This window comes from Megascapheus bottae, chromosome 36, assembly GCF_031878675.1.
Source record: "Megascapheus bottae isolate mThoBot1 chromosome 36, mThoBot2.hap1, whole genome shotgun sequence".
Classification (NCBI taxonomy): Eukaryota; Metazoa; Chordata; class Mammalia; order Rodentia; family Geomyidae; genus Megascapheus; species Megascapheus bottae.
In genome coordinates this window covers 5053097-5065963 of record NC_143544.1, presented here as the reverse complement: position 1 = coordinate 5065963, position 12867 = coordinate 5053097, and the positions used below count along the sequence as shown (strand labels likewise).

The 12867-nt window shown below is 54.7% G+C and overlaps 2 protein-coding genes across 2 annotated transcripts in view; both read right to left on the bottom strand.

Annotated features, from left to right (window-relative positions):
• Window positions 1-525: 525 nt before the first annotated feature.
• Window positions 526-5224, bottom strand: Pam16 (presequence translocase associated motor 16). Its single transcript, XM_090324677.1, has 6 exons — window positions 5113-5224; window positions 4319-4340; window positions 2362-2528; window positions 1445-1581; window positions 1034-1099; window positions 526-681 (listed from the first exon to the last, which is right to left on the bottom strand). The coding sequence occupies exons 1-6, from the start codon at window positions 5222-5224 to the stop codon at window positions 595-597; spliced, it is 591 nt and encodes a 196-aa protein (XP_090180803.1). The 3' UTR covers window positions 526-594.
• A 2853-nt stretch (window positions 5225-8077) lies between these two features.
• The window catches only part of Coro7 (coronin 7), a 49461-nt gene continuing 44671 nt past the window's right edge, over window positions 8078-12867 (bottom strand). The window contains exons 20-28 of the mRNA XM_090324835.1: window positions 12730-12834; window positions 12563-12648; window positions 11722-11863; window positions 11549-11638; window positions 10510-10626; window positions 10176-10311; window positions 9711-9802; window positions 8814-8900; window positions 8078-8680 (exon numbers count right to left, since the gene is read on the bottom strand). Coding sequence (XP_090180961.1) covers window positions 8675-8680; window positions 8814-8900; window positions 9711-9802; window positions 10176-10311; window positions 10510-10626; window positions 11549-11638; window positions 11722-11863; window positions 12563-12648; window positions 12730-12834 — 861 coding nt within the window. The 3' untranslated portion in view covers window positions 8078-8674. The remainder of the gene's footprint in view (window positions 8681-8813; window positions 8901-9710; window positions 9803-10175; window positions 10312-10509; window positions 10627-11548; window positions 11639-11721; window positions 11864-12562; window positions 12649-12729; window positions 12835-12867) is intronic.

The window sequence follows — 12867 nt, the reverse complement described above, 5'->3', positions numbered from 1 at the left end:
ATTTTAACAGGTTCTAAGTGCCTTTCTATTGTAGCTTATGTTTTCCTCCTCTTGGCTCCATCGCTGTTAGCATAGAGTTTAAAAAAAAAAAAGAGATAAGCTAATGACTATAACAATATATTCCTCCATGTGAGAGGAAGTTTATAAAGAAACAATAAAAGTGAGTTGTAAAGATGGTTTCTGTGTGGTAGACATCCTGGGAGCGGGACCATCCCACCCTACCCGTGCCTGGCTGTGGGGTCCCCAGCTGAAGCACAAGGCCCTCACCACCTCAACTGGCTGAGCAGGAGGTGTTGCCCTGTGGGGACTGGAAAGGATTAGCAGAGACGTTATGGGTGAGGCAGCACAGGTTCAGGTCCAAAGCCAGCCAGGGAGCTTTGGGGTCACCCAGAGGATAGGACACAGGAAGGAGTAGCTGCAGGGTGACCCAAGGCTGCGTAGACTTCACCCTGCTTCTGCCCCTTGGCTGTCCTAGCCCAGCAACGCCCCCCCAGTGGGAAGGAGGGCAAGCCCACCTGCTGGAAATGCAGAAAAGGTATTTATTACCAAGCTATAAATTATGAGGAGTGGGCTGGGGTAAGGAGGCCTGAGCAGTCACGTTTTGGGTGTTGGCCCTTTCTCTCTGTCTTCTTGGGCCTGGATCCTGAGCTCCTCATCCAGACGCTCCTTGGCACGGACAACCTGAGGAGAGCAGGGAAATTAAGCTGGGCATAGCCTGGGCCCTCTGTCCCCTGCCTGCACGATGGGCCTCTTCCCTTCCTGTCCCAGGCTCAGGTGGCTTCCCTGAAGGACAGTGGGCACGAGCACACCACCACCATCATGCACTCCCACTCCTTCAAGGTCCTAGCCGAGTCTCCACTGGGCAGCCAGAGAGAGTGGTAGTTTGATTACGGAGAGGACACGGCCTGAGGCTGGGGTACCAGGAGGAGATCCTGAAACAACTTTGCCTGCCAGGATCTACCTGCTGGGTGCGCTGCCTGGAAACAAGGGGCCCCGGTGAGGGAAGACAGGAGGTCTGTGGCAGAGCACTCACCTTTGACTGCAGGTAGAAGGAGCCACCCACAGATTTATCATTCACTTTAAATAGATGTTCATAGTTCTGTAGGGAGAGAAGACAAGCGAGCAGCTTGCAGTTTCAAGGTAAGATGTGGGGGAAGCAGATGTGAGGAAGGGAGGCTAAAGGGCTCAACCAGGGATCCACAAGCCATGCTAGACAACACAGGAGGCTCTGCATCCACTGAGGGGCAGAGACTGGACAGGTGCCGCTGAGGGTGGCTCCGGCTGGCCAGCTACAGTGTCTGCCGCCAGCTGCCTGGGGCCTAAGACATCCCAGACAACAGTGGCTCCTCAAGTAGTGTGTGACTGGCTGTAGCCAGAGCCTCTGCTCCTGCCCATTCTGCCAGTCTCCCCCAACTTCTTCCAGGAGCCAGTCTGGTGGCCTCACCTTCTGGACCTCCTCGGGATTCAGCTTGGAGATGTTGAGGATCTGCTGGGCCTCCTGGAGGCTGAGGCCAGAGAGGTTGGATGCAGCTGCGGACTGGTGCCCAGCACGTCCCCGGGCGTCAGCTGCTGCCCGGCTGGCTGTGTGGACACGTGGGTGATTGCTCGGCCCTCAGCAGCCCAGAATTCCCTCCCACACCCCGGATCTTCCAAGTGGGTAGCTTACCCCTGCCAGGTGGCTTAGAGGGGACATACAGAAGCCAAGGTGGCCATGAGTGGCTTCTTAAGGGAGGGAGTGGGGGTGGGGATGCAGAGGATGGACATACATGCCCCACTGGAGGGTAAGAACAGGGAATGACCATCAAACCTGGCTCCTGGTCCCCAACCTAGGCCTCAGGGCGACCCTTTCCCACCCCCATCCTTGTCCCAGAGGCAACTTGAGAAGCTTTAGGTTACTACGAAGGCCAAGGAGAAATGGACACAGCAGGCAGGGTGGGAGCGCTAACAGCCAGATGCACAGGTGGCTCCTCCCCTTCAAGGAGTCTAGTCAGGAGCTGGTACACTTTTCCTTAAAGGTCAAAGAGAAAATACTCGACAGCCAACCAGTTTCTGTAGAAAGATCGGTTCTCCTTGAAAGCAGCCAGAGGCAGTAGCTGTGTCCCAATGAAAATTTACTTACAAAGAGGTGTACAGGCGGGCTAGAGTGCTGACGCCTGCCCAGGTCTCATGAAAACTTGGCCTCACTGGAGACAGACCTCGCTCTCTTACATAGGACTGCCCCAGAGTCTCCCGCTGCCTCTGGGATAGGACAGCACAGTGCCCCGAGCCACCAGCATGCAGAATTCCAGCAACACAGCAATCCCTACATCCACGACCAGCAGGGCCTCCAGGGAAAACGTGGGAGTAGGGGTTCACACTTACCTGCAAATTCTTGTCTCAGGGCCCGAGCAAAGGCTCTGCCCACCACCTGCACGCCCATCACAATGATCTGGGCCAGGTACTTGGCCTGTGGGCAGAGTAGGCACAGGGTTACCAGGCAGCACCATGGAGGCCTGCAGTATGGGAACCTGGAGGTGTCTGCCAGGAAGCTGAGGGCAGAACGCACAGGGCTTTAGTGATAGGCCATCTTCTACTCACTGGAGCCCCCTAGAGGGGGACTGACCCCTACTTGGTCTTCAGGAAAGGCAGAGAAGAGTCAAGGGGACATGGCTTCAGGAGATGGAGAGCAATGGTTAAGGAACAAACACGACTGGGAGCTAGAACACAGGAACAGTCCTAGGCCAGCCACCAGTTGTTCATTCACCACTCACAGCCAGTGATGGCTCTTCTGTACTGCTGTGACTTTTCTGGGCCAGCCTTCCCCTTGCCAGGGAGAAACCAAACCATCCTTAACTCTTTGAAGACTATTCAAAGTTCTATGACTTTTTTCACTCATTCATTACAACAGGAAGTTACTAAAGGCCTATTCAAAGCACAGCAATCCTGACCCCCTTCAGCTAAAGCCTGTGAGGCAAAGAGACAGAGACATAGCCAGCAGGGAGAGTCTGGTTAGTTCATCAGTTTAGCCAGACAGGGCCTTCTAATCAATCACTGGGTAATTTTTCTATGAGACAGATGACTGTTGCTCAACAATGTATATTAAGAACCAAAGCCAAAGCCCAGCAAGAGTGGCTCACGCCTGTAATCCTACTCAGGAGGCTGAGATCTGAGGACTGAGGTTCAAAACCAGCCTGAGAAGGAAAATCTATGAGACTCTTATCTCCAACTAACCACCAGAAAACCAGAAGTGGAGCTGTGGCTCAAATGGTACAGTGCTAGCTAGCCTTGAGCAAAAAATAGCTCAGGGACAGGGCTCAGGCTCTGAGTTCAAGCCCTACAACTGAGGGGACAGGGGAAGAACTGAGGCTGTGGTCTGTGCTTGCACAGGCCCTAAATTCTACCCCCAGCACCACACACAAAAACAACCCAACAAGAAGCGACAATAAACAACAATAACAACAAAACAGAGGCTGTAACTACAGACTTCTCTAATATCCCCTGCAGAGTTCAAGTCGCAGTGGCTGGTGGACTGTGGTTCCTGCCGAGAGAAGGCAGGATGGCCTGCAGAGCTTCAGCAGTTATGCCAGCCAGCCAGAGGAGCTAGATGGATAACCGAGGCCAAGGTTCCTGTGGAAGACTTCTTCCAGGGGAAGCAGAATGGTGTCAGCTGTGTGACTGGGCAAGTCTCAACTCCAATGAATTTCAGTTTCCTCACCTATAAAAACTGCACAGTAATACAGCACAGAGGTTAAACAGATGTGAACTGCTGGGCATGCAACCTAATGATACAGTAAGAAAGGATGGGTAAAAGGAAGGAGGGAGGAAGAGAAGAAGGAAAGGAGGAGGAACCTTTTCCTTACAGGAAGACTCTAAGCCCTCGGGGACAATGTGCATAAAACTAAATGGAAAGACAGTGGCAGGTCCAAAGCAGAACTTAGCAACAGCTGGCTTTGCTCCTGGTCCAGATTCTGCTTGCTGTTTAATGTCTGGTGATCAGGTGGCCCCGTCAACCCTCTCATCTATAGTCAAGCTCAAACATTCCCTGAGTGCTGGCTTTGGCCAAGCCATTCTTACAGCTGATTCCTGAGGAGCAGAGCTCTACCAGCTGTGGCTGCCACAGATGAGCCAAAAAGCCCTTGGCTGAGGCTCCTTCACAGAAGGCTCCCCAAAACATCCCATACTTCAGTAACTGACAGACCAAGAAGAAGCTGCCCATGTGGCATCTAACTTCAGGACAGGCAGTAGGCAGAAAACAGGTCAGGATGCAAAGGACTCTATCTTTGGGACCCACTCAGAGAAGCAGCACAACTGCTTTCTGGTCTAGGGAGCAATGTGGCACCTATGGGCCCAGAGACCTGAAGCTGTGGTAAAGGACCATAGACAAGGTGTGGAGGGGCCACTGGGGAGGAGCAGGGCTTTCAGACACAGCCCTGCATGTAGCACCCCTCCCAGGCACAGAGGCAAATTACCCAGGACCAGCACACTGCTGCAGGCATCACAGCGAGACAGGAGGGAGGTCAGACAGTATTGCCAGATCCTTGACAGTGACCACCTGCACAGGTGTCCAGTGTGTACTTGCATGAGTGTGGCTGTCCCACACTTCACCAGTTCACCCTCAGCTTTATTTTGGCCAAAGCTGGAATGTCAAACGCAGCCACTCTACCCCGGACCAAGTTTCCAATATACCTCCTTACCCCACGTACTTCACCTCTGCAATGCAGTCCACTCCCCACCTGGCATTCATACCCCTCCTTCCTGCTTCAACTGAGTTCTGTACCTTTCTCAGCACAAGCTTCTCCGGGGCCACATGTTGTTGCCTTGGGGAAGGCTCAGAGTTCAAGGAAAATGCCCAGAGTGGGTCCCAATGGGTTCCTATCACTGACAAGGCCACTGCAGGTCCTCGATGGCAGGGTGCATCACAAGGACAAGGCAAGGGACAAGGTGGTGAGAAAGGGGGATTCTCAGAATACAGGAAGACCTGTGCTCAAACTTTGGCTCTGGCCTCTTGAAGGAGAGAGGCTCTGGGGGCGTTCAATTCCCTCCTGTGCAAAAGGGGCCAAGAACGCCATGACTTCAGGAGAACTGGTCTCCAAACAGGGCCTGGCATAAGCAGGCAGCCAGAGGCCACCTTACCAGTGTGAGGCTCGCAAGCTAGCGGGGGGTCGGTCGGGGGCCCTGACATCAAGGGGTAGGGAGGTCGGGCCTGGCGGGGCAAAGGTCTGTGACAGTCCTGCCAGCAACGCATCCCGGTTCAAATCCCAGGCGTGCCGCCCGCGGGAATGGCCAAGCGCCGAGCGGGAGCGGGGATGGCGGGCGACACGGCCACCTCGGCGCGCCAGGGCCCAGGGCCGGCCCACGCCGGGCGGCCGAGCTGGACTTCCCCGCCCGGCTCTGAGGGCCGCCGCCGCCCCGCACTCGCCCGCCTCGGACCCCGGCGCGACGGCCCAGACCCACGCGGGGCGGCGTGGGGCGCCAGCAGCCGGGCCGGAGCGCCTTCTCCGACGTGACCTCCCTTCTCCGGGCCTCGCCCCGCCATGAGCCTTACCATGACGGCCGTTCGGCCTCAGAGGAACGGGTCCGGCGCCTCAGACCCGCGCCGTGGGCCCCGCTGAAGGGCGGCCAACGGGTCAGAGGTCAAGGAAAGAAGACGGGAGCGCATGCGTAAAAGCCGCGCCGAGCATGCGCGGTCTCGAAGTTCCGAGGGGGCGGGGCGTCACCTGCCGTGACGTAGCGCGGATGGGGCGGGGCCGGGGCGGGGCCTCGAGCTGGGCGGGGCTTAACTTGAGGCTCAGAGCGCCAAGTGGAGGTTTTGCCAAACTTTTTAGGGTGAAACATAGGAAATAAGCAACCGTGATGCAGAGTAGGGCACCGGATTCTCGGGCATATCTGAGATAACTGGGAACTTAAAAAAAAATAGGCTTATTCTAGATTCCTTCTGCAGGGGGAAACTTTCCCTGACACCTGAAAAACTTCACATCTGTGCTCAAATGAGTTCTGCCCCAACCTACTACACTGCCACATGCCCTCGAGTCTTCCGTTTTGTTTTGCCAGTCCTGGGGCTTGAACTCAGGGCCTGAGCACTGTCCTTGAGCTTTCTCAAGGCTAGAGCTCTACCACTGGAGCCTCAGCACCACTTCTGGCTTTGTCTGTGTATGTGGTACCGGGAGGAATCAAACCCGGGGTTTCATGCATGCTAGGCAAGCACTCTACCACTGAGCCACAATCCCAGTGGCTCTTCCCTATGAGAATTTGGAATTAAACAACACAGCATGTGTGTGTGTGTGTGTGTGTGTGCTGAGCATGAGTATTGGAGTTTGAATGCAGGATCAAGCCTGTTGACTCAAGCTTGCTTGCTCATGGCTGGTGCTCTACCACTTGAACCAAGCTTTCCAGCCTGGCATTTTGCTGGTTAATTGGAGATGGAGTCCTGTGAACTTTTCTACCCAGGTCGGCTTCAAGCCTCAATCCTCTGATCTCAGTCTCCTGGATAGAACAATACGAAAAAGGCATTTACTCTCTGATGGTTTTAAAGTCTGAGAAATCCAAGATCATGTGATGGCAGCTTAAGATCCTTGAGAGGTCTCTCCTCTTAACTTGTAGAAGCTGTCTTCTTGCTGAGTTCTCACAAGGTTTACCTTGGTCTGTGAATCACACATATTTCAAGCAACAGATCCAATGAGACAGTCACACACCATAGAGCTTTTTTGTTGTTGCTGTTTTTTTTTGTTTTGCCAGTCCTAGGGCTTGAACTCAGGTTCTGGGCACTGTCCTTGGGCTTTCTAAAGGCTAGCACTCTACCACTTCAGCCATAGCACCACTTTTGGCTTTTTCTGTTTATGTGGTACTGAGGAATGGAACCCAGGGCTTCATGCATGCTAGGCAAGCACTCTACCACCAAGCCACACTTCCAGTCCTTAGCTTATCTTTTTAAAGTGCAATCCAGTGCATTTTGGCATATGCAACCTTCAGTACCATCTAATTCCACAACCCATCAGCAGTGATTCTCCATTCCCCTCCCTCAGTCAAGGGAAACACTTATCTGCATTCTGTGCTTCTGGGCCAGTCTGTCTGGATATTCCACAGGAATGGGACTGATACTACAAATGTGGTCCTTTTTTTTGCCAGTCCTGAGGCGAGAACTCAGGGCCTGAGCACTGTCCTTGGGTTTTCTCAAGGCTAAAGCTCTACCACTTGAGCCACAGCACACCATTTCTGGCTTTTTCTGTGTATGTGGTACTGAAGAATTGAACTTGGGTCTTTGTGCATGCTAGCCAAGCACTCTACCATTAGGCCAAACTCCCAGCCCCAATGTGGTCATTGTGGTCTTTTGCAGTTGGCTTGTCCCTCTATTCTTGGGCACCTCAATTTTTGTCTCCAAAGCTATTAACCTCTAGCCTATTATACAATACCTTTATTCATCCATTAATTTTGCCTATTCTTCATCGTCCACTCGCTTCCTATTAGAATTCTCAGTGGTTAGGACTTGGATCTTTCGCCTCTACTCACAAATGTGTGGAGAACCAGGCCGCCTTGGACTTACACTCTGGACCACGGATCTTTCTTCTCCTCTGCTCTCCTCTCCTTTTCACTGTCCTTTCTCCACGTGTCCCTTCCTGTGGTTTCCCTCCCTCCCTCCTTCCTCTAGCTGTCCAAATTCCTTCTTCTGTCAGTACCATGCTGAGCTTCCTGTGTGCAAACGATTCTCTTGGCTCTCTCTGTGGCAGGCTCCTTCAGGGCTCAGCTCTCCGGTCATATGAGAGTTCCCTTCTCAGCCCAGGAGCACCCTGCTAGCCCCTCTGTCCAAGTCATTTCCTTCCACCTAGTTCCTCTCCTGTCTGTCCTCACTGAGCTCATGAAGTCTACTTCCTTTGCATATAACCTGAAGCCCCATCCTGCAGTTCCTCATGGCACCTAACCACTTACTGCTATGCATCTGAGTGCTACGTGAATGAACTCGGAAATTTGCAGTATTCAAGACCTTAAGAACAAAGTCAGGCTGAGACCAACAGAAGCCCAGTGCTTCCTCACTCACTCGCTCACTCACAGTCCTGTCCCTTTCCCCCTCCCAGCCTCACAGACTAGAGCAGCACAACAGATGGCCAGCTTAGGAAAGTTTAATTGCTGAGCTACCCAGGGCTCATCAGGCTGGTCCCTGAGGGGCTCACAAGACCCTAACTGGGTCATCAGCTGGGCGAGACTCTCTTCTCCTGACTTGCCCTGGGAAGCAGGGTAACTGGAAGCAGGAGGGCCCTGAGGCTGGAGCTGCTCCAAACGTCTTGGTGGAGGGCCAGCCCCCAACACCCTTGACCACAATTGGGGCAGCAGGCAAGATGGGTTGGCATGTAGCAACCAAAAATGCTAGACAAAGCCAGCCCAGGCAGCGGAAAGAGTAGGGGAGTCAGGGAGCCCAGGGCCCGACAAGGGACATGCTACTGACCCCCGGCCCCCACCCCTATGTTCCACATGCTAGCAGGCGGCTGAGGAGAGGCGGCTCATCCCAGGGGAAGCAGAGGTGCAGGCAGTCCTTGGAGTTGTGGTGGGCCCAGCGGCTGCGGAAGTGCCCAGGCTCCACAGGAGGCCAGAGCTTCTGGGAGAAGTGTGCCAGGGCGCAGAGTGGCAGCCTCCAGCTTGAAGGGACATGAGGTATGCTCCAGGAGGTGGCAGTGGCAACTGAGGCCAGGCGACGGTGAGCAGGCTAGTCCTGGGATGAGAAACCAAGAGGTGGGAGGGGAGCGAGAGGGTCTAAGAAGGAAGGGGATGGGGGTGAGCTGTGGTATGCTGGGCAGGAATGGGGATGCTGACTTGGGATCTGGACCCGCCTGCCTGCCACTCACCCACTCATCCTCGTCCACCCCTTCGAAGGAGTCCTGGGGCAGCGGGTCTTCACGGTTCCCCAGCTTGGCTACCATGGCATTTAGCAGCTGCAAGAGTGGACAGGAGGCGTGCTGACTTCAAGAACACATCAAAATCTCATGAGCTTAAACCCCAACAGTGTCAGGAAAAGAGCCAAGGAGCCATGCCAACCAGGGCTATGAGTTGATTTTACTTGTTAGCATACATCAAATTGTATTTTTTTTTTTTTGCCAGTCCTGGGTCACTCAGGGCCTGGGCACTGTCCTTGGACACTTTTTGCTCTGCCACTTGAGCCACAGCACCATTTCTGGCTTTTTCTGTGTATGTGGTCCTGGGGAATCGAACCCAGGGCTTCGTGCATGCTTGGCTAGCACACTCTCAGCCTCGTCAGATTGCACTTTTTTACATTTTTGGTAGTTCAGAGCTTTGTGTCTTGTAAGCAAATGTTTTATTACTGACTACACCCTATGACTTTATTCTGGTAGTCCTTGGGTTTGAACTCAGGACCTTAGACTTGCTAGGCAGGCATTCTGCCACACGAGACATGTTGGTAGCATAAACTTGCAGGTAGCAGGCTTGCCTTTACGTTGATTCCCTTGCTTGAATCTCCTGAGTTCTGGCATTATAGGCAGTTACCACAATGCCTGGCGAGGCAGTCGAAGACTGAGGCACTGTGACTTGTGATCCAAATGATGCCATTTCTGCACAACACTTCAAAGGTGCCCACCTCCACCTTTGGTCCAGTTAGCCCAGAGTGAGGCCATTTGCTGCTCTCCTGGCTTCCTGTGCTCTGGAGGCAGCGGCAGGTCCCCCAAGCCCCCCACCAAGCTCTGGTGCGCTCCTTCTCTGCTCCGCGTGCTGTCCTTCCTCACACCTACCTCTTCTTTCTTCTGTTGGTCTGACTTCTCTTCCAGGTACTGTGCTGAGGATGGGGTCTTCCTGGCAGGGGTCTCTCGGGGCGCCTGGCTCACTGAGGAGGGACAAGGACAGGTACCAGAGTCCCCTGGGTGGGGTCCTTGGTGCCAGCAACCATGAGGACTTGCACCTCCGGGTAGAGACTCAAGGAGTGCTGTTAACAGTTATCCAAGCCCCTCTTCACAAGGCTGGTCTAGGCACCAGGCTGTGCATGGTGGGGGTGGGATCTGGGGTAGAAACAGATCGCAAGCCCTGCCCTCCAGGAGCGCAGGGATAGGTCTAGAGATAGTGCCCCTCTAGTCTCAGGAAGAGACTCCAGTCTCTGGGTGGCAGTTGGGTCAAAAGATGGGACTTGGGCCTTCTGTGCTTTCCTCCAATCCCTGCTTGGGCTCCCCTGCTTCCTTACCCACTCCAGGCCCTTGTCTTACCTGGGGTCATGCCGGCGGGCTGAAGGCTGAGTAGCCGGGGCTGCCCATTGGCACCTCCCAGCCAGGCCTCAGCACTGAGTGCTGGCTCCCAGCTCACGGCCGTGTCCGGGAAAACATCATCCTGGAAGAACTCTTTCTGTAGGATAGGAAGCAGCTCTCCTTAAACACTGATCAGAGACCAGGACACACCAGCACTGCGATCCCCCTCCCCCTCCACCAAAAAAACAAGGAGGCAGAGAACAGGGAGGCCTGGAGGCAGGGCCAGAGAAGAACTCAAGCCCCCGTCAATGTGGAACGGAGGGCTTGGCACTGCAGTCTTTATACCCAACCTCACCCGGACTCGGGGCAGCCGGAAAGCAACAGGCTCCAGGGAGGTGTGGCGCAGCCGCAGGCATCGAGCAAACTCTACTTCCCGAACATCACACTCGGTCTTTGGCAGGAGGACAAAACCCTGGGGGGACAAGGAAGCGGAAGCTAGAGCCAGAGCTCCTGGCTGGGCACACAGCCCTTCCCGGGGCAGTGCTCCCCACCACAGGCACACAGACGGGCCCTGGACTGTGGTGCACTGGCAATGTGGATGGAGGGAGCAAGCTCTGACCATGGCTCATCTCAAGCTGCCAGCAAAACTCACAGAATGCCATGCGGAGCTGAGCAGGGGTGTATGGGGCATTTATCCCACACTGTGGGGGGGTGTTTGCAAAGCCTTAGTGATATCACCAAAAAGTGATCAGAGGACACACCTTTTCTTTTCTTTTGCCAGTCGTGGGGCTTGAACTCAGGACCTGGGCACTGTCCTTAAGCTTTCTCAAGGCTAAAGCTCTACTATTTGAGCCATAACACTACTTCTGGCTTTTTCTTTTCTGCCAGTCCTGGGCTTGGGCTCAGGGCATGAGCTTTGTCCTTGGGTTTTCTTCAGGGCTAGAGCTCTACCACCTGAGCCTCAGCAACACTTCCGACTTTTTTCTATGCATGTGGTACTGAGGAATTGAACTCGGGTCTTCAAGCATGCTAGGCAAGCACTCTACCACTAGGCCAAACTCCAGGCCCAACTTCTAGCTTTTTCTTAACCAGGGAATCAAACCCGGGTCTTCATGCATGCTAGGCAAGCACTCTACTGCTAGGGCGAACCCCGGCCCATCTAGCTTAATTTTCTAATTAAAAAAAAAATAGTGACTGAGTGTAATAGCCAGCCCTCAAAATTCCTGGACCATTTCACAGCCAGTCTCCCTGCTGTTGGGCATAGCTTAGGGGCAGGAGTCTGATTCTCAACCCCACATGTGCCTGCACTTCCTCTCATGACCACAGTGGGGCAGGGAAGCTCTGCAGTTCCAACTGGGGACAGAAGGTTCAATGGCCAGGGTGCGTGACACCACCTTGTGGGGGTCTGACGATGTGAAGCTGTTACACTCCAGGAAGAAAGGGGCTTCGGGGAGCAGCTCATACAGGAACACGCGGGTATCACCCTGGGGGGCAGAAGACGCCAAGTGACAGTGAAGGGATCAGCTCCACCAGCCCTTCCCACACCCCGTCACCCATCCCAGCCCACCTTGCCAGTGAGGAGCACCAGGCCGGTATCAGGGTCATAGCTGGGCAGCAGGGTGGAGGGAGCCACGTCCAGGCCCAGTACTGCGGAGGGGCCGCCCGCCAGGGCATCAGCTGCATACAGCAGCAACTGGCGCTCACTTCGGCTGCCAGGGGGTCAGGGGCAGAAGCAGGTCCTTAAGCTGGAAGAGGCCTGGGGCAGGGCAGAGATGCCCACAGGGACCCTCATCCTTTCTGAGGGCCTGAGGGACAGCAGGCCACAGGAAAGTCAAATCCAACCCTCGGAACTGGCCTGGCCAGGGGAACAGGCAGCAGATCCCCAACACAACTTGTTGCTCTGCCTCCTGGGCTGGGTCCCTCCAGACTCAGTTCCTACCCTCCTCGGCATGGGGGTGCTTGGCCTAAGCCACTACTAGCATCCCAAGTAGGGGCTTCTCCCCACATCTTGTTCCTTGCCCTCTGTTCAGCAGGGCGGCTTTCCCGGCCTTCCCGTGCAGGTCTGAATGTCCGTCCTCTCCTCCAGGTCTTAGCAGCACCTTTGTGACCCAGCCTGGACTGCCTCAACCTTAAGTTCCAGGTGTTCACGTCCCAGGCTCCTTTCACTGGCCAGGCTCTGGGCTTCCTGTGCTTGGCCCTTAACCCCTGGCTCCTGGCTCCTCCCTCCCAGTGCATGTCACTTTCCCCTCTGCTCATCCACCCCTTCACCCACCCATCTAGCCACAGGTCCCACTGAATGATGGAGGGAAGAGATTTTTTTTTTCTTTTTTTTTTTGCAGGCCTAACCAGTGCCTGAGGACAGAAGGGACTCTGGAAAAACCTGAAGGCAGGGATCCCCAAGTCTTCACCTGTCAAAGCCAGACACCAGCAGACAGTGACCACCACACACCCAGACAATGCGGGCTCCACGAGCTCCCTCAGGTCCTGGGCCTTCCTGTTGAGAAACAGCATGTGAGGCCCAGACAGGGCTCCCCGAGTGAGTTTGCCGGCCAACACTCAATCTCTGAATTCTCACCTGCAGGGGCTCAGGGCTGCTCCGGGGCTGGTAGACCCGCACACATCCGTCCTTGCACACAGTGGCCAGCTGTTGCCCATCGGGACTCCAGGCCAGGCCAAAGATCTGGAGGAAAAAAAAAAAAGGGAGGTTAAGAGG

Excerpts from the sequence above, each read along its gene's own strand:
- Pam16 (XM_090324677.1), bottom strand. The coding sequence starts at position 5,224 with ATGCGTTGCTGGCAGGACTGTCACAGACCTTTGCCCCGCCAGGCCCGA. Across the intron at positions 1,100-1,444 it reads ATCCCGAGGAGGTCCAGAAG|AACTATGAACATCTATTTAA; the intron begins GTGAGGCCACCA and ends CTCTCCCTACAG. Across the intron at positions 682-1,033 it reads CCTTCTACCTGCAGTCAAAG|GTTGTCCGTGCCAAGGAGCG; the intron begins GTGAGTGCTCTG and ends TGCTCTCCTCAG.